A 23,898-nucleotide genomic window follows, 5' to 3' on the forward strand; every position below is an offset into this window, starting at 1 on the left:
CTAAACATTACTAGCAAGTCCAAGATGGAGCTTTTTAGGCCAGGTGTCAGGATGAGGGGTATAGTGAAAAGTGGAAGAAAGAATGAGGGGGTATTAGAGAAAAAGTAGTGCTGAAACTGCAAAAAGTAATAGTGGATGTTTGTGGAAGGCACTGTTACCTTCAGCTTATGGTCAGAATGCACTAGCTCAGAGCAGGTGTTAATACACATATTTCTGGTGAGCAGAGCTAATTTAAAAATTACAAGCCCCCATGATTGCTGTAGCTTGTGGCTGTGCATCATCCTTTAACAAAATACAGGCCAGGATTGGTCTGGAGTCAACAAGGGTTTGAAGGGGGTGTGAAATTAACTGCTCTTGAGCTGGGAGGTTATGGTGAAGGCTGTCCACACCCCACTTGCAGCAGTATTGCACTCCCATCCATCTCTGAAGCATCCTTGACTGGATGCTTGAAGGAGAAGCATGTGCAAGTGAAGGTCTTGGCTGGGGCACTGTAACTTTTTAGTGGCCTTCACCCAGCCAGGAGCAGCTGCACTGTCAGACATGGCTGCTGTCCAAAGCCCTGCTGTGAATTCATTGTGCTTTCTTGTTGCAGTGCCAGCCCATCTCTGATTGCATGTCTGTCCTCCTGCTTCCAGTGGTGAAAATATGGCTCTTGCTCCTTTGTTTGTGTCATTCTCAGAAGGTTGCTGAACACGTAGGGAAGGTTAGAATGGGGCAAACAGCCTTGTTTGAGAGATGTAGAAATTGAGGCATATTTATATTCTCCCTGAGCCCCAGCCTCTGAGGCAGTATCTGTGACCTGAGCTCCCTTGGTTGTGCACTTTGTCCCAGATCTGTGCTCAGTGCATCTCTTGTGAGGCAGCACAAGCACTCTGTCTGGGCTTGTGGGCTTGCTAAAAGTCAAACCAGTACAAATTGTTCTGTTTGCTTTTATTAGCAACTTGCTCTGGAACAGGAAAGGTGGTTAATGGGTTTTTAAAGTGACAGTGGGAAAGGTGAATTTTAGTTGTGTTCAGTGCTTTAGTTCTGTGTCAGCAAGCAGTCCATATCTGCTTCCCTACAGGAGTATTTGTGAGGCAGTGGGCTTGGTTAGGAGGGCAGGGGTAAGCTGTTCTTGCTTTTCCAATTAATGAAGGCTGCCTTCTGGAAATGTTCATTGTTCCTGGGTCTGTGTGCCTGCTGCTCTGACTACAGCCCCTGAGACTTCTCCCATGGGACCAGCACGAGCTTGTCTCCCTCTACACATGAACAGCATGGGCCGAGACTGAGCCAGGGCAGCTCTGCCTGCTGGAAAGGAACTCTAACACTGCTCAGAGGAGCTGTGTTTGCTATCTCAAAAATCCAAGTATGCTTCTTGCTGTGGAGGGCTGCAAAGGTGTTGTGTAGCTTCTGGTTGGGTTAGGCCAGTGCTGATTTCACTGTTCACTTCCTTGTGCAGAAGATGGGGCTGAGGTGGAGCTGAGGCAGTCACAGATGTTTTGGATATTTGCATGAGAGTGCATTAGACTGGGGGGAGGGAGGACCACATTGTTTGGTGTGTGCTACAGAAGATATTGGACAATGCATTTCAAGCCAGAAAACCACTTCCTTACCAGCATGTGCCAGCACATGGCTGGATGCGTGGGCACAGCCACTGCACTGACAGAGTGTGGCCTGCTGGCAAGAAACCAGGGAGGTGGGGGCAACGTGCCTGTGTGCACTGATGGGAGGCTGGTTTCTGCCAAACCATTCTTGAAACAGAGCTAAGGGTTCTCTTCAGCTGTGCCTGGCCTTATTATAAAATATGTGCTGACCTGTGAAGCAAAATTTTGAGGTTGTTTTAGGGTTTTTTTTTTTTTTTTTCCTTTCCAAAAGCAATGATATTTTTTCTTCTTTGGTTTAGTTGGTTGTTTGGTTTGGGTTTTTTATTGGAGCTTTTTTTTTTTTTTGTGGGAGGGGTGGTTATTTGCAAAGCTTTCTATTTTTGTGCCCTTAGCTAAATGAACAATGATTTACTCTGGAAAGGAGATCCTGCTTCTGCCCTTTCTCAGTATTTCAAAGATCTTAAAACAGACTGTTCAAAATCTGCAAAGGCCTGATTCTCTCCTGCCCCAGCAGAATTGTTTTGCTTTCACCAGGGAGTAGTTGTCCCCTTTGCTGCTCCTCAAAGTCTCCCTGATTTCCCTCTCTGCACTGGCCTCTCTTCCATCAGGTGACATTGACCTGTCACTTGCTGTGCTCTGAGTTCCTGGCAGGGAGAGGAGTCAGTGCCAGACAAACACACAAATGTCCTTGCTGTGGAAACTGCTGTGCATATATCTAATGTATCTCTCTCAGCTCAAGGTTTGCTAGAGAGATAAGATGCTTTGTGGTTTGTATGTGCTGTGGCCCCTCTCCTTGTGGCTCTCTTTGCCAGCCTTGCTTTCTTTCCATGGACATGGCTGAGACAGAACTGGGCTCTCTGCTGCATCTCTGTAGTGCCTGAAAAGCAAAGGCAGAGCTGCCCAGAGTCTCTCAGCTGCAGAAGCTGCACAGAGTAGTTTTCAGTTTGGGGGTGAGATGGAGCTCAAGAATTTGGCTTTGAAGCCTGAAGCATTTGGGGCAGCTTGTAGGAGAGAGAAAACCACCTGGAAAAGTTGGCCTGAGAATTATTATTATTTTTTTAATCCTTTATGCATTGCCCATGAATTTGTCTCCACTGGAGCTGTCTGAGAGGTATGTTTGAATGCTTGAACACTTGCCTTTGAACTGAACAATACATTTCCCTCCTGGCTTATGGAAAATACTTGCATTCCTTAATGTCTTCGATGGTTTTTTCAGAAAGCCTAAGCGCCTCTTTCCAACCCTTCCAACCTGAAAGCTTTGGGTGGAAAACTTTCATTTTGGGACAAAAAGCCAAAACTTTCTGGTCATCTTCAGAACTATGAATCCAATGCTGTGTGTGTGTGTCTGTGTTGAGGCAGACATTTTCTATCTTATGCTGTGGTTTTTCCCCTGTACAAATTGCTTAGAGAGTCCAGTATCAACATTTTTTTTTTGCTTATACTGGCTACCAATATGTTATTGCATTAAAAAAACTTGATTAAAGCAGACATCCTACCAAATGGTGAGCTGTACATTTGGTGGAAGGAACCATTCATGCTCTTGAGGTGAGAGCTGTTCCCTAACTCCACAGAAACCAGGAACTGAAACTGTCTTTGCTGTTGTATTTTTGGCCCTCAAATTCATTTTGATTTACCCTGTAGAGGAGGGTAGACTAATCCAGTGTTTCTGGGAATAAGTTAAGAGTTTTCTTCTGCAAGGCTTCAAAGCTTAGTAGTGTGGATTGCCAGTTAGCATGAAATGAATTACAGTTATCTGCACCTTTATGGTACTTTTCAGCAGAGAGTTTAGCAAACAAGCAGCTAAGTGTGGCTGTTTCTCACCACCATCATGGGAAGTAAGTGAATATTCACATTTTAGAGATGGGAGCCTGATGTATTGGGTAAGGCAATGATGGGCTGGATGCCATCTTGTAAAGAGCAGAATTCATGTCTTGTTTTCACTCCATTGCTGTAGGAACTGCGTGCCCCTCTCCTCAAGGCAGCAGACATTGGCTCTCCTGCCTCCCTGCTCTTCCAGCCCTCAACTTGCAACTCCTTGTATGATTAGACATCACAATTAATATTTCTCCTGAGATTTGATTTAGTTCTGGCTCCTAAAATGAAGTCTGTAAAGAGAACAAAGTGAGCATTGCTTGGAAATGGGCATGAGGATGTGATGTTTCACCTGTTCCTGTGCTTCCACCAATTCCCATGCCCTGCTGGGCTGGACTGCAGCAAGATCCAAGCACAATCCCTTTGTCCATCCTTCCTTCCTGCTTCCCCTCCCTCCTCCCTCCCTCCACCCCCAGAGAGGCTGTCCTACTATGGTTTTTTCCTTTCCTTCCCCCCATCCTCCCCGGCTGTATGTATAAATGCCTAATCAAGCTGTCCTTGCATCAGAGGACAGCGCAGGGGACAGGGAGCAGGATGGCTCACGGCATCCTGGGGCTCTTGCGGCCCTTGCAGAGCAGACTGAGCGCCAGCAGAACTCGCCTGGTTCTTCTGTGTGCTGAGACTGAGCAGCACCAGGGCCCAGCAAGGGGCTGGGCAGAGAGAGCCTTCAGCTCCACGCACCAGGATGCCCCTGGGGAATCCAGGTGGGTCAAATGCTCCCACAGGCATGGAGGCACCTGCCCCTGGCAGGAACAGGAGAGAGGCCAGCCAAGCCATGGCCTCTGGGAGGTGGGGGATGGAACCACCAGCTTGGGTGAGCAGGTGCTGATGGGGAGGAAGGTGGTGCCAGGACCCACCCTGAGAGGAGCTGCTTCCCACCCCTGGAGCTGTGGGGACCTGTCAGAGGTGCTGGTCCTGCCTCCAGAGCTGTGGGGGCCACAGATAGTGAAGGTGACAGAGGCACAAGAGTCCTTTGGCTCATTTCCACAGCAGGAACTACTGCAGGCTCATGCCAGCCTTTCTTCTATCTTCAGCCTTTCTTCTCTCTGCTTGAGGGATAGCTCAGGAAGAGAAGCTAAAATAAATGTAATTTGTGGATCTCCTAGACTAATAGAATCTGAGTGAAACTGTAATCTGCTAGGCATTGAGAGAGAGATCCAACCATTGCAGAAAATACAATAAACTATTTTGCTATCTGACCTTAGAGAAAGGTCATAGATAACCCCACTTGGTGGGATTTATGAAGACTCATTATCAATGGGATTTCTTTCTAATTGGTTTGTTGCTTATGAAATTATCTGTGGCAGTACTTGTAGGCATCTGGCTGGTTTATATAGCCTTGGAAAGTATCTTTTAAGGAAAACATTGACGGGGGAAGAACTGCTTTCATGAAACCTCCTTCACCACTTTCCTGTGTCACAAAAGGTTTGAGATTTTATTTTTTAAAAGGAAAGAATCAGTTGGCATACACTGAATTTACAGTGTTGAGTTTATCACATCCTGGTAAGATCTTTCCAAACCTCTGACAATTATCCAGCTAAAAAAATCAATTCGGTTGCACCACTAAGTGGCATTCTATCACTTTACCATTTCTATTTTGTAACAAATTATTTCACCCATAAAGATAAACCAAACATTGCCTAGAAACATGCCTATTTGCTATACAAATGGAATCAATTACTCTGATCCATCAAAAATGAGGAGGATTGTTTTGCTTTGTTTTGACATTTGAGGGCTAGTCTTTAAATTGCATATTTAGAAATATCTGTAGGTGTCTTTATGAAGGAAATTAGTGAAAGAGAAGCTTCTGCCACTGGAGAATGCCTTGGGCTTTGGATGATGGGCACTTGGGCAGTGGCACACTGAGAGTTCCTGGACAAAAGGCCCAACCACTTCCAGGGTGCTGCCTTCTTTCTGCACAGGAGCTGGGACCTATGGGTGACTGGGACCTTCTATATATAAGTGATATATATATATATATCTATATCTAAGTGAGCGTTTGGTACGTACACTAAGGAAAAAACCAGTTTGCTCATATTTGCTTCCTCCAGCAAATATAACAGTCTCAGGATATGCTTGTCTTGGTGAGAAATCCTGAGCACTGCTGTCAGGGTAGGATTCTTCTCCAGATTGGTGAGAGCCTGGTCAGGAGGAGACGAACTGGATGCTGTTTCCCTCTAATTTGTAGATTCCCTTTCTGCAGTTATCATTAAGAGAAGCTGATGGCTGTGTTCCTAACTCTTGGCCAGATTAAATCTTGCAGGCTGTCAAAATAATTAGCATTTTTCCTTGAGCATGGATCATATCAGCTCAGAGGAAGTTACTCAGCCCAGTAGCTCTGTAAAAGCTGAGGCTGAACATGTCTCACCACAAGAAGGCTCCCTGTGATGGAGTTAAGGAAAGGCGTGGGCACTTCATGGAAGAAAAAGCAGCAGAAAAGGAACAATCACCAAGTAATCCCCTTGGGAAAGGGAAGGGGAAGCAAAACACGAATGACAACAGCCCTTCTTGCTGTATTAGTATCTGATCCTGAGGACTTTGCTTGTAATTGCATTGCTGTGCCCAGGATTAACAGCCCAGGCCTGGGACCTGCAGATGCTCTGCCTGCCTAGCCACGCTGCCTCTGCCAGCCAGCCCAAGCAGGGGCAGCGCATGAAGGGCACCTGCACTTGTTTGTGCACAGATAGACATTTATTCTGTGGGCTCTTTGATAAAGTGGGAAATATTTTGGGTCAACTCAGATTTGCCTGCCACTGAGAACTGATAATTTGAATTTTTTCTAATGCACATGGCACAATCCTTTGAGAAAGTGTTTGTGTGCACATTTCCCTCCAAGTGCCATGTCTCTAGCACTCAGCCAAAAGACCTCATTTGTGGATGTGCAGAAAAGGGTGGAGTCCTGATTTTTTGCAAATTTGTCTTACAGCTCTGAGGATCGGGTGACAGTGCATTTTATAAATCGAGATGGAGAGCGACTAACCACCACAGCCAAAGAAGGGGAGAGCTTGCTGGAGGTGGTAGTCAATCACAACTTGGCCATTGATGGATTTGGTAGGTGCTGCAGCAGGATATGTGCATGGGCTGTTAGGGCCAGTGGGTACTTAGGAATAGTGCAACGATCTGCCACTGTGCTCTGCCAAGACCATAAACAAGTTTCCCTTTCCCACCAGCTGCTTGCTGGGTGGCTCCCCATGCTGAGATGGCAATGTAACCTCACACTGTCACACTGGCATTGCAGCAGCCTCTGTCAGTGCTTTTGGCTGCATGGAGCTGATGTAAAAATTTGAAAAGTGATGGTGATTCTCCCAGAGAAGAGGCAGGCTGGAAACTGCATCCATCTGTTGTGTTTCCTGGCATCTCTTTTGACATGCTCCAGATCTGTTAAAGGGCCTTTTCTCACACTGATCCTAAAGATGGTCTCTCTCACCCCCTTATTTTTCCTGATTTGTTCTCCTTCCCTCACTTCTCCACCAGGTGCCTGTGAAGGGACATTAGCCTGCTCTACCTGTCACCTCATCTTTGACAAGGACACTTTCCAAAAGCTTGATGCCATCTCAGATGAAGAGCTAGACATGCTGGACTTGGCATATGGACTCACTGACACGTAAGCCTCCCTGCTGATCACAGCAGATCCTCAAGCCTCTGAGGCAGATTCACCATGTGGCACCTCTTTCCAGGGGGATGGGGCTTGTTCTGTACTACAGCTGTGCCTTGAGAGCTGCTTTCTCTTGAGGTACAGCTGATCTTTAACAGGAGCTTTGGTGAAAACCCATCCTGAACCATATATCCCAGTGTGGGTGGGGAATTTCTGCCTTTTCCTGGGGAACAGAGGAGCCTCACTTCATGTTTTCTTCTCAGATCACGCCTTGGCTGCCAGGTGTGCGTTAAGAAGTGGATGGATGGTGTGACATTGAGGGTCCCCATGGATGTGTCAGACATGAGGAGGCAGCTGGAGGTTGGAAAGCAAAGCAAACAGTGACTGGAAACGACTGCTGCACAGCTTACACCCTCATTTAGGTGTGGCAGGGTACTTAGCTCTTGGTTGACGCTATTGCTTTTTGTGGCTGGCTTGCAGTAGGCCATAAAGGTCTGATTCAGTAAAAAAGATGTGTTTGGCAAATCTCCTATTTGAACAAGGCAGCATGCTTAATAGGGTTTTTGGTATGTGTTTTAAGTGCTTAAATGCTCTGCTGAATGCAACTGGATTAAAGTGTATGGCTTTATATTTCCCTGGGTGGGTAAATATCTCTGCTGTATGTGACTCACTTTCTCCTTTGAAATTTAAGAATTCTGCTATTCTGAGTAACTGTTGAGAATTTTGCAAGGCTTGACTCTTTAAAAATGGAGCAGACTTTTCCAATTTGGGGAGCTTAAGAAGGCATTGCTGTTTGCAAGTCAGTGCACTGGTGGGCTTGGTGATGTAGGTGACTTGAGTTTAGTCAGAGAGCATACTGAGGACATTTGGGTGCTGACAGTTCCTGTAAGCAGGAATCACTTCTATGAACTTGAGATGTTTTGGGTCCCTGAATTGTTCTGTGCTGCGAGCAGCCACTTTCTCCAAATGTTAAATTTTCTCATTGCTGTTACTATCCCACCTGTCAAATAAAATTCTACCAATGAGCCTTTTAGACCTACAAGATGCACTGTTCTGGTACCATGAGCCTGGCTGGGATAGAAGGAGATAGATGGAATTTGGTTGTCTGTATTAAATGCAGCACTGCCAGCTGATCAAAGGAGATGATTGTCCTGCTGTACTCAGCACTGCTGGGGCCTCACCTGGAATACTGCAGGTAGTATTGGGCACCAAATGTAAAAAAGACATTATTCTGTTAGAGAGGGCCCAGAGTAGGACCATGAGGGTGATGAAAGGTCTGATGAAAGCCTTATGAGGAGTGGCTGAGGTCACTTGGTTTGTTCAACCTGGACAAGAGGAGACGGAGGTGAGATTTCATTGTGTTCTTCAACATCTTCACAACGAGAAGCAGAGGGGCAGGTACCAATCTCTTCAGTCTCATGACCAGTGGCAGAACTCGAGAAAATGGCACAAAACTCAGTCAGGGGAGGTTTACTTTGCATCTCAGGAGAAGGTTCTTCACCCAGAGGGTGGCTGGGCCCTGGAACAGACTCCCCAGGGCAGCAGCACCCAGCCTGAGCTAAGAATCGTGTGGTCAATACTCGTCGGCACATTATGGCATTCTTGGCACGTCCTGCACAGGGCCTGGAGTCGGACTCGATGATCCTGAGGGTCCCTTGAACTCAGGATATTCTGCGGTTCTGCGATTTACGGAATGGCAGCGAGACCGTCAGGCCCAGGCCGCGGGGCTGCAGTGGCGGCGCTCTGCCGCCAGGGGGCGCGCGCGGGGCGGCGGCGGCGACTGCGATGATGATGAGAATGAGGAGGAGGCCGGGGTGGCAGCGGGGCCGCTGCGCTGTGCTCACCCTTCCTCTTTCTTCTCCCCCTGACCGGTGCCTGGGGCTGTCTCAGGGAGACACAGCTGCCATTGGTGTCTAATGGCCTCTGTGCACCTCCATGCCTCCCCACTGCGGACACCAGCCCAGCCGCACCCGGCGTGGCCTGCTGTCCCGGTGGGCACTGGTGATGAGTGATCTGTGAATCCTCCCAATAGGCTTTGTCTTCCTGTCTGATTATTCATGCAAAAATCGGTACAAATGTTTATTTATGCCAGAATTTTCTCCTTAGCAGAAGGGTACCTGCAGGAAGGATTTCTGGCATGGGCCAGAGCCATGTGCTGTAAGAGGTGATGGCAGCAGGGTGGGTTTTTGCAGGGTCCCAGCTCTGTTTGGGGACCATGGATGTGGTGATGTACTAAGGCTACAGGCTTGTGACTGGCATGTGACAGGATAGCCCTTTCCTTTGTGATACATGAGAAAAATCTTCCAGGCTGTGCCTGTTTCTCCCAAACCTCTTCTCCAACTTGTCCTAGATTTACTGTAAAAAAAAGCAAAGATAATAAATATGGATTAAATGAAAGCAGCTAAGCCATCACATTCAGTAGCACTTCAAGTCTCTTGCAAAGCCAAGGTGATCTGGAGCTTTGCAGTCCCACTCCTCAGTCCCCACCTTGTTGTGGGCTGGCAGCTGGAGCCCAGGCTGCTGCTGGAAAAGGTCAGCTCTCCACACATCCTGGCAGGATGGCGAGGGAGGGAGCAGCTTCTGGCTTGGAAGGGTTGAATGACTGCTGTGTTCCTCTTCAGAGTGTGGGTGACCTCTGAAGAAAGAGTTTCTAGCAGAAGCTGTTAGCATGGAAATGCAGGGAGTCAGAGTAGCCCGTGCTGCTCTGGTGGGGCTGACTGTCCCTTGAAGGTGCCCTGGCATAATGGAGAGGCCCCTGCACAAAGGAGCTGCTACAAAGGATGAGGGAGAAGAAGACTGGCTTTCCTCACAGTTGAAACATCAGAAATAGAATTGGAAAGCTTAAAGTAAACTACAGCTGCCTCAGGCACTCCTGTCACGTTTCTGTCAGCCTGCAGGATAAGGAAAGAAATCATATATCCTGAACAGAAATAAGATGAGGCTGCATGAGTCATTTCTCTTCCAGGCAGATGAACTGGACTTGTTTGGCCTTGGTCTAAATTGGGAGCAGGCCCTGAAGGCTCCTTGCTTCCTGGATGGTGACCATGGAACACGACTTCCCAAGAGCTGCATCTGCTGGGGCAGTGGGCAGGGCTGTCAGTGTGTGACAGGCCAGCGTGGTGTAAATGGTCTGAAAAAGGGCAGAGAAAGAAGGGAAACCTGTTTGCCTCTCAGGGCTATACATTAAGGGAAAGTGTGGCCTTTCTGGGGCAGAAAGCCAACCAAGTGTCTGTGCATTTGTTATTTCTTGTTACGAGAAAGCTGGGGGCTGTGGAACATTTTCAAGATTGGTCTCTGAGTTGCATTATTATCTGGCTCATGGAAAAGGAGGGCTGTGAATTTCCAAGCCCAGAACTCTGGTTTGTGTTAAGTTTTGCAGGATTTTGTTTTGTTTAAAACAAAGAAAAGTGTTATAACACAGAGCTAGGTTAGAGCAGCTACCCAGAGAACTGTGCCCACATTAGGCAGCCTAAGATGAGGCAAGGAAAAATTGTGTGTTTTTCCCTGTTTCACCCAGTGTTTCTCTAAACTAATTTCTTTCTAAGTTTCCTCTGATCTTTTTAGGTGATGCAAATTATGAGCTCTTACTCTGCATTTGGTTTAGGTCCCCTTTGACCTGAGCCCAGTCACTGAGTTTACATCTGTTAATATGTTTAGAATACAGAATCATCTCTCTTCCAAGAACAGGCAGACTTTTCTTATAATATTTACTGCTCTTTCACCTTCTTGAAAAGACAGGAGTAATGCCTAGAGTGCTGTGCTGGCAGAAGACTTCTTGCCTGTCAGAGCTGGGTTGGGAGGTGAGTGTGTTTCACAGCAGTTCAGTGCAAATGCCACCACCCTGACACAGGGGAGAGAGAGCAAGAGCAAGGGGGAACAAAAAGTGACACCACCACAATGACAACTTCTGTGTCTTTTATTAAAACAGTTACAACTTTAGCTCTAGAAAAAAAGACTGTGGATGCTTTATTGCTGTTCACGTGTAAGGAAAATTATGTTGGTGGTGGAGTTATGATTATATACACCTTTCATTATACAAGGGCCACAAAGGTGATCTGGGACAGAGTGCCACATCTGAGAGGTAAACACCCTTTATCTAACAAAATAGACTGTATACACCTAGGAAAGTGGGCTCTGGGCTTCCCCCTGGTTCCCTTGCCCTAGTATTTGATGATGTGAATTTGGAGTGCTGGGCCAGGTTCCTGTCACTGATCCTCACAGGCACCTGGCAGATGAGTGGAGGGATCTGACACCAGGTAATTTTACAGAGGTGGCTTTCCCATATATGCAAGGACTGAACCATGGCAGCTGTCATGCAGCTCCAGCTCTGGTTATTTGCAGACACTCAGCAGCTTGCAGGGACACTTATTCCACAAGCTTTCAGTCAATAGGATTCATGTATTTCTCTTTTCCTTCACCCATTCACTGTTCAGTAAGATAAAGGATTGTCTCTCTGACAGATACCGCCATAGAAAACTCTCATGTAACTTTCAAATGAACCATCCCAAACCTTTCAACCTTTGAGACCTTTCCCATTGTTTCCTTAAAACAACCTGTCAAACTAATGTGGTGCTCTCAGCATCTTTTTAGAGCTCAGCTGGCAGTGTCACAACCCTTTGACAAGTCCCATTTTGTCTGTGGCACTTCTGAGCATGGCTTTGAGGGATGCTTCAGGACTCCACTGGCTGCATCTCTTTGATGGTCCTTACCAGCAGCCTGCTTAGCACATCCCTGCCTGGAATTCCCCAAAATTAATTCTGCTGGAGTGCACAGGGACACATACTCTGCTGAGGGGGAACTCAGTGTTTCTCTGAGCCAGCATCGCTGATGAAGCCTGGACAGTTTCAGTGCCTGGACTGACAACTTTCTGGCAAGATGGGACTTTGCTTCAGCCTCTACTCAACAACATTCCTGACAACTTCCACAACTCCTTGACCTCGTGCTAAAACCAAGCCCTGCTCAAGTCCCTCTCAGCATGGCTAGGAATTTAGTCACTTGCCTCATCCACACTGCCTCTAGAAAGGGGCATCAGCATTGACAGAAAATTGTCAATTTTCACTAGGACTGAAACTCCTAGCTACTGAGCTACTCCCAGAGGACACAGAAGAACATTCACAGCCCTGTCAAAGTGATAGTACTAAAATCCTTCATGGCAACTGTGTCTCTGTCAAATGCTAACTTTGGGGAAGGTATGAGAAGAAAGAATCACAGTGTAATTAATTCCAGAAAAAAGCAATCTTGGCCTTAAAATGTTACACATGCTGTCTGTCAATGAATGCTGGACTTTGGACTCTGGGCTCCAGCTGCTGATTTTGGAACCCAGCCTCAACCAATGATGGTTGAGGGCTGTGAGCTAGACCAGAGCAGACAACAGATGAGCAGAGTGAAGCAGCAGTGATTTCTGGAATGAAGGTGAAGAATTTTCCTTTGGATGAATGGTTGTGATGAATAACAGTGGGTTTTGTGCAAGTGTAAAGATTTTTAACTAATTAAAAGCATTAGCTGTCCCTGTTGTCCAGTCATCTACCAACATCAGCGGCTGACTGGAAAAAATAAAGCAACGTTTCTCTTTTCCTGCTGTTAAAAAAAATGGAGTCAGGCCCTGTACAGGTCAGCTAATTCAAGGACAGGGAGAGTCTGGTGGTATTCACTCCATTCCACACCGAGCCAGTGAAGTCTCTTTCATCAGTAAAGGGCATAAAGAAAACACAAGAGCAGCCCCCCCACCTCCCACCAAAATGAGTATTACATACACATTAGTGTCACTTTACACTTGTTGCCCCAGGCAGCCTGCTAAATTCTTCACACCCTGATCATATATTACAGAATATTTTCTGTTGCACATACACAAAAAAAATATTTAGTTCCTCCACAACCATTGCCTTAGACAAAAGTCTCTTCTGCAAACACCGCTGTGTCACGCTCCTCTGTGGCCACCTCTGCCACAGGCTGGCTCCTGAGCCACTCCACCCTGCTCCGGAGCAGTTCCTTCTCCACTGCGTCCACCTCTGCTGTGGGACAGGGCTCGGTTTCATCCTGCTTGAAGTAGTCCCTGATGGTGTTCCGAATGGTGTCAGGGAGGATGATGCGGATGGTGTGGCTGAACGTGTCCGAGCCCTTGCTCTGGGTTGGCGCCTGCGCCGTTTCCACTGGTTGTCTCTCCAGCTCCTCAGGAGCAGAGGCACTCTGGGGGCTCTCTCTGTGCTTGGCCTGCAGGGATGGGACCATTGGCTCGTGGTGGTAGCGCCTGGAGAAGGACTGCAGGACAAGGGGGGTGTTCTGCCCATAGAACAATGTCTGGGGAATGTGGACTCTCACAGTCTGCAAGCTCTTGGACAGGCTCTGCTCGCTGCTGCTGCTGGGTGAGTCTGTGTTGCTGGTGTTTGTCACAGATCCCTCCTCTTCTCCCACTTGAGATCCCCGAGAGCTTTCTTTATTTGGGGCCACATAAAAAGTTATCTTGGTGCGCTTCAGGCTTTCCTGGCTCAGAGGGCAGTCATCAGTGCCTTTGATCTCTATGTTCTTCACTGTCTTCTCCCTGTGCTGCTGGTGGCTGGCCTGTGGGGATGTCTCACTGCATGGGCTGGCAGCTGGGTACTCAGGGCTTTCTTCAAACTCTTTGGTATTATCCTGGCTCCTGAGCCCTGGGCCAGGGTACCCTGAACAGCTCAGCTGTCTCTCCTCCTCTTCCCAGTCAATGTCAGTGAATGAGCTTCCCATGGCAGCTCTGCTGACACATGGAAAACTTTTCTGCTCTCCAAAGAAATGACTGGTCTCTCCAGCCTTGGGTTCACCCTCATGAAAACTGTCCAGATTGCACAGGTGTAAAGGAGATGTGAAGGATTTGTGCCACTCTTTTTGGGACCTCTTGGCAGCCGTGGGAGACACAGCATGAAGCCTGGCAGAAGTGCCAAACATGAATGGCAGGGATGAGACCTCTGTGGGACTGATGGCTGATGACTCTGAGCAGTAGGAGAAAGCACTGTCCAAGGAGCTAAGTGAGGAGGCAGAGGGGGAGGTGGTGGTAGAGGACAGGCTGGAGAAACTGGACCTGTTGGACAGGCTGGACTTCTGAAGGCTGATCTGCTTCACCCTGGAGGTGGTCTGAGGTGGTTGCCACAAGCTCTGCCTGGCCTTATTAACCCCAGGGCTTAGGCCCTCATCAATGAGCTTCTGGCTCTCCATCTGCAGCTGTCTGAGCCTGTGGACGTAGTCAGCGTGGCTGCTCATGATGGTGGCGTCGCAGCTGGACTGGCGGGCCACGGGCTCGTGGCTCTGCGGGGGCAGCTGGGAGCTGAGGCAGACGCTGGGCTCGGAGGAGCAGCGGTCCCGGGCCGGGCTCAGCGAGCGGATGGAGCCGATGGAGCAGAAGGAGCCGTCCTCCTCCAGGAGCTCGTAGCTGTCTGCACTGGCGTTGGTCTGCGCTTTGCTCTGGTAGCAGGCTGTGATCTCGCTGAACAAGTCCCAGTCTTCCTGATCCTCATCGAGTAACAAGCTTCTGGGTACTTCAAAAATGGCATCATCAGATTCCAGGTGGTGCTTTGGCCCTTCTGGATCACAAGTGGAAAACTCCAGCTCATCGGAGGAATCATCGTGCTGAGCCAAGCCTATGTCTGGGGCAGAGCACACAAATTTATTTGTTGCCATATATTTGGTACCTCACAACCAAACCAGGGAAATTGTATGAACCCATAGAAAAACAAAGATAATTCATTATTCTCATAGGAAATAATAAAAAAATTCTGGCTTGATGACCAGTTTTCACCATGGGCCTGTATTCATAGGATAGCTAACAGAGACAATCTCTTTCCATACAAACCATGTGGTTTAGCTTTATAGAACTAACCTGGAAAATAAAAATACTGCTGGGACATGGCAGTGTTAAGGCTACATTAAATTCTTGCAATGGTTAGAGCAGGTTTAACAGCAGCCATGAAGAAAGACAGCCATCTCTGGGGACACACTGGAGTTTCTGCACCTCAACCCTCTGCTTTGCTTTCTCTTCCTGCCTATGCTTGGCAGGCAAAGGGAAAACAAAACCTAGCTGGTTTTCAATGTTGGTCCTTAGAAGAATGGTGAAGGTAAAGCAAACTCTTTTGTCTGAGGACTTTACCTATTAAAAGATTTTAAATATTTCTGGAAGATTTACTACCACCAACTTACCCAGAGATTCCGCTGAATTTTTGGACTTCTTTATGTCAGGTCTTTGGAACAAGGAAGCAATATCACCCCCAAAAATCTCTCCTGAGTTTTCAATCAGAAACTGCACTAATAAGGCCACCTGGCAAAGACAGGAATTCACAGATTCAGTTTCATGAAAACAGAGCAAGTAAAATCATACCCAGATCGTCTCATTTTTTTTACAAAGATGTAATTTCATCAAGACGCTGTTAATAATGTGGCAGTGCATCTGTATGAACACCTGAGGCAAGAATATGAACTATGTGAACTGGTGCTGTGAGCCAGGTATAGCACATTCTACAGTTTTCCTCACTATTGCTTGCACCTCATAAGCTCCAAGCAAGCATTCCTCCTTTCTGGTGCACTGTTGTGCTCATTGCTCATTTTGTTCCAGCTGAGGTGGCAGTGTCCAACTTCAGCTGCTCCAGTTTTCTTGGGCTTGCTTGGCCATATAGGAAGCTCATCTGGTGAAGCAATCACTGCTTGCCTTTTCACCCTGGACAGCCTGAGGGGCTAAACCCCTCCCAGCACAGAGGAAAGGATGGGGCCTGGCTGCCACTCAGCCAGCACTGCCACTGGCCCTGTGCCTTCCTGTAGACTACAAAAGGCAGTACCATAAAAAGCAGTGAAAGAGGAAACCAGAAGTTTTCCCAAACCCATGGAAGATTACCTTCTTTGTAGAGCGACTCTCCTCTTCAGGCCCAGTGGGACTCGGTAGCCACAGCATATTGGGTGCTATGCAAAGAGCCAGGTTAAAGGCATTCATCTGATTCACTCCAGAATTCTGCTCAATATGATGCAGGACTCCAAAGAGGTGTCTGAGTAAGATGAGGTTGGCCTCTGGAAGCTGGTTGATGAGACTATTCAGGGAGTGGGAGAAAAGGAAAACAGTGCTGTTCACAAACATCTGCTCTTCGGATTCCAGAAGTTGCATCCCAAAGCTTTTTCCCCCCTCCTGCCCCTTTGTACCCAGCCTGAGACATCCCCATTTGATAATAAGGTGAATCTGTGTCACTCCCGTCCACCAACTCATGTGAGAGCCACAACTCTGCATCCAAATTTCCCACCTGCTCTGGTCTCAGACAAAGGGACTTGGGTTCAAAGCATGTGGGGGAAACCCACAATGCCTTAACTAAACAGGGAATGCCCAGAGGAGACAGGAGACAGCTCCAGGCCAGCAGCACTCCACAGACACTGCTGTGTCATGTGCTGTGGGGAACATGGGTAAAGAAGGCCCAGGGTAAATGTTAAGGTTCAAAAACTGAGCTGAGCCATGGTTGAATAAATGGGATATCCAGCAGCTGATAAACTGCTCATGCTCAGGGCAGCAGTTTCAAGGCAGTAAAGCTGTTTTCAAGGTCCACATTTCCACCTTGACAGGGCTGTTTCTTCTAACTGCCTATATGATGATCAACCTCATTTTGTGCACGTAAGAATAAAGTTACTGTCACTAAAGATTTAATTCTGCTACCATAGATGTACTCCTAGTAGCTGAATTATTATGCTTTTTCAATTTACTTGTTCTGGCAATTTGAACTAATCATCAGAAGAGAATTTTTAAATTACTTTTTTGGGATCAGAAATGTTGAGGATGTTCAAAAAAGACCATTGAAAAGAAAATTTTCTGATCCATGACACTGGCAATCAGCAATAGCTCCTCCCCTGTGGCCTGGAGCATTGCCAGTAATCTTCCAGAAAATGAAGGCTGTTCTAAGGCTCATATGGATCCCCCTTTACCCACCAAAAGAAACTTTTACAAACCTTTTGATAGCTTCAATCTTATGTGCCCGATTTTCTGTGTCCATAGCTTCCATCCACAGTCCGTGCATGTCTGAGGATAGAACACTGTCAGGTATATTTCGGAGAAAATCCTGAATTAAATATATATATGCAGAGCAGGCTGGTCAGTTTTGAATTCCTGGTTTCAGTTTCACAATGCATATAGTCACTGTTTATTCATATAAAGCACAAGATAAAACAAGACACTACACAAACATGTTTATTCTCCCCTCCCATGCCCACCAAGCTGTCTTCCTCAGGCTCTTTTGTGGCAGCACTGCAGGATGAACAGGCAGCCCTTCTGTTTTGCCCCTTCTCCAGAGCAGGACTGTCCCTTTTCCAGTCCAGCAGAGGACTCAGCCCTGGGGCTCTGCACAGATCTCTCTGAAACGTTTCTCAGCTAGGAGGACTGCTGGTTTTTCTCAGGGAACTATTCAACAACTCAATGTATGTCTTGTCTTGGGAACTGCCTGGATATCAGGCCAACAAGAAAAAAGGGGTTTTTTTTATACTTTGGTGCCTAAATTACTCTGACCAGATTTAATTGCCAGTACAAAATACATGTTTTTCCTTACTGAAACATGGGTCTTATCACAAGCTTCATCCTCCACCCACCACAGCCCCTCTGCTTGGATTTAGCAGCTGCTTTCCCTTGTGCTTGCTGGCTGATCAGAGGGTGAAGGCTGGAGGTTCAGAGAGCACAGGTCAGCTCCTGTTTTGCGGCTTGCAGAACAGCTGCCCTCAGGTGGCACAAGCCTTCCAAACTGTCTGCAGCCTCTGCCTTGCATTCAGGAATGACAGAAAACATCTGTGCTGCTGCAACCAAAGGGTTTTTATGCATATGTCAGTGCAGCATCTCCCATGTTATTTGGCACTGTACAGACATCACAGCTGCCTTGCAGGTGGACATCAATGCTTTTCCTGCTGGGAGTGGTTTGGTATGGGCAGGTGCCAAAGGGAGCCCCATCCTGAGGGGCTGCACATGTCTGCATGTGAAAACCAGGCCACTGAATCACCTCTGTGCACACAAACAGGTGAATCCTCCCTACCCATAAAGAATCACTGCTTCCTTAAAGAAGGAAGGTGCCACTGGCCCAGACAAGCTGAGTTACTTGGCCACACTTACCGTGATGACAGCTGCAGCCACAAAGACTGACTCTCCATCCACCCGAACATCACCTCCAGAGTTCAGCTTCTCTTTCAATTCCTTGCAAGTCTTGGCATTGGCAGAACGTCTGAAAATGCCTGTAGTAGAGGGACCTTCATGGTACAAGAGGAGCAGCATATCCTAAGAGAAAAGCCAGTTGTACTTTAGAGCCTAATTCTTTACCCTCTTGTTTGTGTATATTATTCATCATGTGTTGCAATGTAATTAGCAGATGACCGAGTCAGTAATGGGAAGAAAACAATACAAGAGATTTATCTTAATCTAACCAGGGACAAGAACCTGACAGGCAAGCTTCAGATAAAGTTCATGTGGGCATGCTTATTCTGTGACAAGTGTAAGCCCAGGGGACTTTTGTAGTGAGTGAGTTCTAGGCTACATAGCATGGCAGGATGCACTGACATTGCCCCTTGTCAGCTGGTGATGACCTTGAGACACCCACTGAAAAGGACAGATGCCTGTAAAGGAAGTGATGGGATTACAGGAGAGGGTTGTTCCCACCCTTGTTACTGAGTCTGGATCACAAGTAAACTATGATCCTCTTCCCCATTCAATCCTCATCAGAGCTGCAAGTGGCTTTAAATTTTGGGCTAAACACATCAAATTCACATCAAGACAAGCAGTCCAGGCTGCTGCTCACCATGATTGGCTTGGGAAGGATTCCATCAGGACAGACAGAGGACAGGGACAGGCCAAAGAGCTTGCGGGGTGTGGTAGGGGACTGTGAGGGAGGGCTGCCCGTGGGGGTGCTGGTGCTGCGGCGCAGGGCCCAGTCAATCAAGGACTTCTTCCTCTTGGTGTGCTTCTGCAGTGACTCTGAAAGCAAACACACACCTTCATTACACCCCTATCTGGTGGACAGTGAGTGATCTACAGTGGAGGCAGAGTTCCCAGCGAAACAAGCTCTTTCTACCCTCACCTGTTTATTAACTGCACTCTTAATGTGGATGGTTAGACAATATACAGCAGTGAAATCACTTATTCTTCTCTCAACCACCAGCAAAACTCTCAATCACCATTCTTCTCTTGCTGTCCCTGCAGTGCAAGAATCACTTCACCCTTGTGACCAGTGATAAGCCTTAAGAAAATGGCATGAAGCTGAGTCAGGGGAGGTTTAGGTTAGATCTCAGGAAAATGTTTTTCACCCAGAGGGTGGCTGAGCACTGGAACAGGCTCTCCAGGGCAGTGGTCACAGCTGTCTGAGTTCAAGGAGCATATGGACAATGCTCTCAGGCAGATGGTGGGGCTATTTGGTACAGGGCTCAGTGATACTGATGGTTCTCTTCCAACTCAGCCTTTTCTATGATTCTATTACAATGACTTGCAGTTGCAGACTAACAAAGGACTGAAATCTAAGTCTGAACATTTGCACAGAGAAATTTCACCTCTCTGCAGTCTCTTCCTCTTTACATTCCATTCAGGTGTGAGAGCAACTCTGGATACATGTATGATGCCAGAAGAGCTCAGTACTGCACTGGTCAGTAAAAGTCGCTATCCGACTGTACCACACTCCTGAAGCCCTTACCTCTCCTCAGCTGCATTGGAGCCTGGAGTCTGGGTTTCAGGACAAACTGACACTGTTTTTCCTTTGAGAGCTGAGCAAGGAGGGAAGCCTCTGTGCCATCAGCCAGGAGAGTGTTGTTGTTGGTTCTTTGTTGATGGTCAGCAGAGTCCCGGAGACAGCTCAGGGCAATGCTGAAGGGATGCTCGTGCCCTGTTGAGCAGAGTTGTGTAAAGAGCAAGAAAAATGCAGAGCTATGGTAAAAACTCTTACTGTTCTTGAAAAATTCCAGCTTTGGTGATCTCCATGATGAATGCTTAGAACTTAACAGACAAAATTCAGAAGTTTATTTTAAAATGTTCCTCCTATTTCTGAAATCATCCCCTACACATCTGTAGCACTCCAACACCATTGTGATTGTCCTCAAGGCTCCCATATACACACCTACCCTCCCTCAAGCCTGAGGAGTTCCTAAAACCTAGAAGGAAAGTTTTCAAATAAACAGCCTGTGAAGGCATTGATGCAAGTGGCCTACATGTGCTCATGATGTCAGTTTAGGATTAAGGTTGCAGTTCAGAAAATAGCAACCCATATTCAACAAACTGGGTTTTCAATATGGTGCAATGTTTTGTGCAGAAAGCACAAAATATTGTCATTATTTGAGAACTGAAATGCAATAAAAACTAAATAAGTACCAAAAGAGTAGGAGAAATATGTTTTCTTCCTAACTAGAGGCTTGTAAGTCACCAATAGACCATGGAAAAATATTGCTTCTTTCAGTTGTGAAAGTGCTTTCCTCTAGATGTAAAACACCCTTGCTGAATACCCACCTGACTGCAGCAATTAGTTTGGTTCTGACAGAGCCCAAAGGCAAAGGGCCTGGGAAGTGTCAGGAGAAGCTCTGTCTGACAGAGGTCAGTGGACACCTCTGCCACAGACAGTGAAGGTGGGCAGAGGCTGCCCCTGACCTCCTGCTCTGCCTGTGAGGAGATGCCTGCACAGCTGAGCAGGAGAGTATGAACAGCCTCCACACCTGGAGCCCTGCAAGCTCATACCAGCAGCCAGAGGGATTGAATTAGGCTTTGAGGCATGTCCTACCCCGGCACCACACCTGCTGCAAACAAGGTACTTCTTGGGCCAGCCTAAAGATCTCCCATTTATTTGGAGCACCTGCTGAAAAGTGTGATGGGCTACCACCCAGAAATGCACAGGTTTGCTTGGAAAAGGGAGGTAAGTGTGAGGTTTTTCAAAGATATCACCATGCTTTGATTAAATGTGGATGCTGAGATGATAAAAGCCAAGTGACATCTCACAGCAACTTGATATCACATCTTACATCAAGAACAGTGTCCCTGCTTTTGCTTTTTAAGTGAAGAGTGCAATGTTTGTGATGTTTCTCTGCCACATACACTAATAAAATTTATTACTTTTTCCTCTGGTGACAGAGGGCTCTTACCAATGAGAGGGTAAGGAGGCTCATCTTTTCCTGAGACCACCCACAGGTGGTGTTCACTGGTCCTGCCCTGTTGGGTGAGGAACAAAGAGAAAAATGTTAGCTGAGAGGGGCCAGAGTGAGGGTCCATGATGTTGCCCTCCACTCAGAAAGCAGCAGACAGCAAATCTACACTTTTCCACACCCACTCTGTCCTGTGAAGCAGATGCTGCCAGCATCTTTAGCTAAAATCTGCCACTTACAGGGAGCCCAAGCTGTAGAAGGGTCTTCTTCATCACACTCTCTGCAGTTTCCACATTGGACACCTTGACTGCAGTAGTCTAGAAAGGCAAACGGAGAGAATACAGGAAGCTAAGACAAAGGTGAGAAGTTTGGTTGCAGTTTCTTATAGCTTCAAAATCTGGGGGAAATGTCACATCTGTGTCTAATGACTGTCTTTACTAAATGTTCATGGTTGGATGAGCTGTACAAATTTGAAGTACACCAGAAAGGATGATGGGTATACAAAGTGAAAGCTATTCTCCACTCCTTCTTCTGTCATGGGTCTATTATACCATCCAAAGATTTCATCCAGCAGAAATCACAGGAGGTGGGTGGTGCTTAGATGCTGTGTTTGATCCCATCAGTGTTTGGCTGATTATAATGCCACTGTTACTCAAAAGGGTGAACATAGAACATGGCAATGCTCATCAACCAGAGTGTCAGGGGTCACTCTGGGAGGGAAGAACACCCAGGAGGCAAATGTGACCCACCAAGCTCGGCATGAAGCCAAGAAATGTATGCTAGGCTGGGACACATTCCAGTAAATCAATTTAGGACAACACACCAGTGACTCTGTGATCAATATCCTCAATTCATAGCACTGGAAATAGGAATTGACTGTGGCACTCAGCTACAAACTGTCATGAATTTTGAACTGAAGCAAAAGGAAAAGAGAAAAGTCAGAGGGGAAGAATAATCTTAAAAATTAAGTGCTGTTTGATAAGGGCCTGGCTACCTCCTCATTTCTCAAACCAAAACTCTCCAAGTGGGCTTCCAAGTGGGAAGGATGCAGATACTCAGATGCTGGAATATCAGCACAGCCCTGCATTCTCTCCCCTACTCCACAGACCCCTGTGTAGTCTTGATCTGACAAGCAGGTCCTTAGCTTTACTTACAGAAGAACAGTTGTCATCATCCAGCACAACGATCTGAAGGGTCAGAGTCTTCACAAACTCATTTTGTTTTACCTCATTGATATGCCTGAAAGTCAAAGAAAAGGGGAAGGGATGTAATTTCCCAACCAAATTTGAGAAGGACCCTAAAATTTGGATGGGACATCCTCCTTGGCACTGTAATAAATACAGATTAATTATGACAAACATGAATGTAATGTTCATAGTGAGGCCACATGCTCTTAGTGACTTTATCTACCTGGAGCACAAAGACTAAAAGTCCCCCCCATGCAGTACTTCAGTGCAGGTAGATGTGTCTGCATAATTCCTTCCAGTGTTCCCTCAGGATCACTACTGCTCTCCACAAATCAGAAGATTTTTTCCCCCTCTTTGTCTCTATATAAACATTTTTGTCTGAGTGTTAGTGGAAGCAACATATAAAACATAAAAGAAAAAACTGTAGCCTCTAGATGCAACGTAATAAAAATTTTAGTTGAAATCAAAAAATATCTGAAGAATCAGTAACACTTGTGACAGTTCCACAAGTGTTAGCAAAGTCAACCTCCAGCTCCAAAGGAAAAAGGATGCTCCATCAACATCATCTTCTGATGGAGCCCCCTTTTTCCCAACTGTTAGCACCAATTTTGCACTCTCCTAGGGGCATCAATATTCAGATTTCAAAACTGGGTATTTCAATCAGCACTTAGACACTTGACATGCTGAAAATCAGAGCACAATTTGAAGGGCAGATTTCTCTAAGGCCTGTAGAGGAACCACATGGAAGGAGGATGAAAGGAGGGTCACTTACCCCAGCAGCTCTGACAGCCATCGTTCCTTCACATCAGCTGAGCTGAAGACAAAAAGGGAGGCAGATCATCAGACAAGTGCTGAATGGGTAACAGCCTTTGGAAACTCTACCCAATTGCATTTATATATGGCTGTAAGTCAAAGTTGCTTCCTGCAAAGCCCTGGAACAAAAGCACAGTCCTTTCCTTCTTCTGTTCTATTTTAACAAATACCAAAAATAATAATAACAAAAAAAATCCCAGCAACAAACTGGACCAGGTTTCCTGTCAGACTGGTGAGTGTTCAGATAAGGGAAAATCCTTTTCTGTGAAGTTGGAGTTAACTCATCTTGTGGGCCCTCATTATTTTTGTAGCGACCTTTAACTGCTATTTTCTTTCTCCTAGTATTTCCTTCCCAAAGTCTGCTGTTCCTAGAACTATTGCTGCCAGCACAGGTTACCCGGGTTTCAGGGTATGGAAATGGAAAAGGAAATGGGCCCTTTAGCCTCAGTCATTGTTTCACTTGACACAGGAGACCTGAATAGCTACTGGGGTGCAAAGGGAGCACTGATGTCTGATAAGGTACCTGAAGGTGACAACGTAGTTGGTGATGGGCCAGCCAATGACAAATGAATTCTCAGGACTCATCTTTTTCTCTGTCACTTCACTGAGACAGGTGCCGGTCCACACTTCACTCAGATGCACTTGCTTTTTTAGCTTCAGGCTGGAGGAGGATCTACAATGGAATTTATGAATTCCTTAGGCCAGAGAATAACATTTAGACCTTCAGAGTCTGATCATTCTCCTTTCAAGAGCTCTTAATTTATAT

The 23,898-nt window shown here is 46.7% G+C and overlaps 2 protein-coding genes across 3 annotated transcripts in view; one reads left to right on the forward strand and one right to left on the reverse strand.

Moving 5' to 3' along the window:
- The first annotated feature begins 1,937 nt into the window (after positions 1 to 1,937).
- On the forward strand, positions 1,938 to 11,509 carry LOC102065769 (adrenodoxin, mitochondrial). The gene is made up of 4 exons (XM_005488197.3): positions 1,938 to 4,159; positions 6,382 to 6,506; positions 6,930 to 7,059; positions 7,314 to 11,509. The coding sequence occupies exons 1-4, from the start codon at positions 3,774 to 3,776 to the stop codon at positions 7,432 to 7,434; spliced, it is 762 nt and encodes a 253-aa protein (XP_005488254.3). The 5' UTR covers positions 1,938 to 3,773; the 3' UTR covers positions 7,435 to 11,509.
- Positions 10,951 to 23,898, reverse strand: part of LOC102072194 (uncharacterized) — a 30,471-nt gene continuing 17,523 nt past the window's right edge. For both annotated transcript variants that reach the window (XM_074551815.1, XM_074551814.1), the window contains exons 4-15: positions 23,656 to 23,805; positions 23,092 to 23,133; positions 22,287 to 22,371; positions 21,372 to 21,449; positions 21,133 to 21,199; positions 19,701 to 19,889; positions 18,816 to 18,991; positions 18,137 to 18,298; positions 16,993 to 17,102; positions 15,902 to 16,091; positions 15,214 to 15,331; positions 10,951 to 14,663 (exon numbers count right to left, since the gene is read on the reverse strand). In XM_074551815.1, the coding sequence (XP_074407916.1) occupies positions 12,934 to 14,663; positions 15,214 to 15,331; positions 15,902 to 16,091; positions 16,993 to 17,102; positions 18,137 to 18,298; positions 18,816 to 18,991; positions 19,701 to 19,889; positions 21,133 to 21,199; positions 21,372 to 21,449; positions 22,287 to 22,371; positions 23,092 to 23,133; positions 23,656 to 23,805 (3,097 nt within the window). In that variant the 3' untranslated portion in view covers positions 10,951 to 12,933. The remainder of the gene's footprint in view (positions 14,664 to 15,213; positions 15,332 to 15,901; positions 16,092 to 16,992; positions 17,103 to 18,136; positions 18,299 to 18,815; positions 18,992 to 19,700; positions 19,890 to 21,132; positions 21,200 to 21,371; positions 21,450 to 22,286; positions 22,372 to 23,091; positions 23,134 to 23,655; positions 23,806 to 23,898) is intronic.

Source organism: Zonotrichia albicollis, chromosome 14 (genome assembly GCF_047830755.1).
Source record: "Zonotrichia albicollis isolate bZonAlb1 chromosome 14, bZonAlb1.hap1, whole genome shotgun sequence".
NCBI lineage: Eukaryota > Metazoa > Chordata > Aves > Passeriformes > Passerellidae > Zonotrichia > Zonotrichia albicollis.